Source organism: Hydra vulgaris, chromosome 15, assembly GCF_038396675.1.
Source record: "Hydra vulgaris chromosome 15, alternate assembly HydraT2T_AEP".
Taxonomy (NCBI): Eukaryota; Metazoa; Cnidaria; class Hydrozoa; order Anthoathecata; family Hydridae; genus Hydra; species Hydra vulgaris.
The window spans coordinates 8,365,320-8,367,805 of NC_088934.1; the positions used below are offsets into that span (position 1 = coordinate 8,365,320).

Genomic DNA, 2,486 nt, shown 5'->3' on the forward strand with positions numbered 1-2,486 from the left:
CTTTTATCTTCAATTTTAAGTTTCACCATTGCTGAATCATAAGGAAGAGTTCTCCTCCTTTTTTTTAAGTACCTAATATGTTCTGTAATAAAGAAAATTTGAATTGGGTGTTTCTTTTCAAAATTGAGCAATTTTATTTCAGTATTGTTCGATTCTTCTATTAAACATTTTAGTCTACCCGTTTCACTGTTTCAAAGTCTTCATCATCTTCTAAGAAAACAAGTAATTAATCTTCTTCTTTTCAAATAACTTTTTTCCTTTGACTTGGAATTTGAACTTTTTTCTCTTTTGGGTGAATTTTGCGGTAATGGTGTAGTGGTAGAGCGCTCGCTTCATCAACGAAAAGTTCTGAGTTCGCTCCCCACCATGTCCCAAGTGGTACCGCGCTCAAGCTGCCTCCGCGCAACGTGTTGAAATGAAGTTGTAATGAAAGTAGATAGAGCGGGGCTAGTTGAGTATAGGGGCAAGTTGGGCAATTAACATATCTTAAAAATTACGCATCACATGACAAAACACCTAGTAATTGAAAGTTCGGGAATTAGAATGTTAACACAATGCACAACAAAATATTGTTGGAAAGCAGTTGAGTAAGATACACAGGCATTTTTTCTATCTTTGACCAAAAAAGATAATCTAATAGGGGTAAGTTGAACAGATTGGAAAAAAAAAAAAATAAAACTGAACTTTCGAACACAAAGAAACAACTTTGACAAAAAAATAATTTAAGATAATTTATATATATTATTTAAAATTAGTAATTTTTATAAAATTACAAATTTTATATTTAATTATATATAAATATTACATTATTTTATAAGTAGTGTAATATTTATATATATAAAAAAATATATATATATATTACATTATTTATATATATTTTTAAAATTAGTAATTTTTAAATTGGGCTTCAAAGTTCAAGATTATTGTATAAAATAATACTTTTATATTTTATGACGCTTTCTTACTATTTAATTTTTTCTCTTATCACATTTACGTCATTGAAGTGTATAAAATAAAAAGTTTATAAATTAAACACACGCTAACATTAGTGAAAGTTTTATTGAAGATTCACCCAGTTTTTTTACTATGCATATTGAAAGATGGCAGCTAAATTTACGGAGGATCTATTATTACAAGAAAGTAAAACTAAGAACAACAATAATGCAAATCAAACAGAGACTATTAGTTACCTAAATGATTTTGAAAGCTTTTTACTAGATTTCGCCGAACCACAAGTAAACTTGAGAATGGAACACTCAAAAATCTTTATGAATGCCATAAACAACATCCATAAAAGAAAAAAAAGAGCAGATACGGAAAGTATTTACGAAGAAGTATTGAAACATTTTGAAAATCGGCTTGAAAAATTACATGTAAGTGAGTTTCTTAATTTACTTGTATCAAAAAATCTTTTAAGTTGCTCAATAAAAAATGGTAAGGAGTCGTATAAACTACTTATAGTTCCTGAAACAAAATTAGAACCTGATCTTTGTATAATTAATCACAAAAAAGTTAAAACCTTAGAATCTGAAATTAAAATTTTGAATTACGAATTAAAAAACTTAAAAAGCAGTGAAATTAGTCTTTCAATTTTAAAAGATGAAACTTTATTTCTAAAAGAGGAGTTATCGGAGTTCAGGAAAATTATTGCCGTTTTAATCGATAAGCTAGAAGTCAAATCAACCGTGACTGATTTAAAATTAAATCAAAACTTAATCTTTTTAAACGATTTTGATTTTAATAGCCCATTAAACCAAAACTCAATTAATTCACCAAAAGCTGAAACCATTAATGCCTTCCGGCAACAAGAATATAGTATTAAAATTATTGATAGTAAAAGTAAAGAGATTAAAGACCGTTTAAATAATGACTTAGCAGATGTTCGCCGTCAATTAAACATTAAATATTTAAATTTTAAAAAATATAATATTCCTGAATTAGCTGTATCCTCAAACTCAAACAATAATAAAACAATGCGTAATTCAATAAATAATTTTGAAAATGTAACAAATCAACTCGTCTCAGTCAGAAAAAATTATCAGTCAGACTTTTTAAAGTATAAAAATCTTTCATCAAATGGTGTTGTTTCGACTTCAAGTTCTCTTACTACAAAAGCGGTTGGAAATGTAAAAAATACAAAAAATCAAATAAAAAAAGCAAACAATGTCACTAAAATAATCAATCCTCGTAATTACCGGCTGTCATAAATATTGCCTGGCACTTTATCTCATCAGCATTAACTATTATTATTATTAAACTTTGCAGGTTATTTTTGGAAAAAAAGATTATTAGATAAGTGATGATGAGGCAAAGACAGTTTTTCGTTCCAATGAGTTTTTTTTTGTTTTTTTTTCTTTTTAAACATCTTCGCTTCCAACAAGGCTGCAAGCAGCCACTAATTAAAGTTAGAAGTTACTGAAAGAGAAAAGATGAAGATTGTAGAGCAAGATAACGATTGACGGACAACTTAAAGGATTGCAAATTAT

At 27.6% G+C, this 2,486-nt stretch overlaps 1 protein-coding gene across 1 annotated transcript; it reads left to right on the forward strand.

Moving 5' to 3' along the window:
• The first annotated feature begins 1,100 nt into the window (after nucleotides 1–1,100).
• LOC136091731 (homeobox protein 9-like) lies at nucleotides 1,101–2,207 on the forward strand. The gene has a single exon (XM_065819438.1). The coding sequence runs from the start codon at nucleotides 1,101–1,103 to the stop codon at nucleotides 2,205–2,207; it is 1,107 nt and encodes a 368-aa protein (XP_065675510.1).
• Nucleotides 2,208–2,486: the final 279 nt, after the last annotated feature.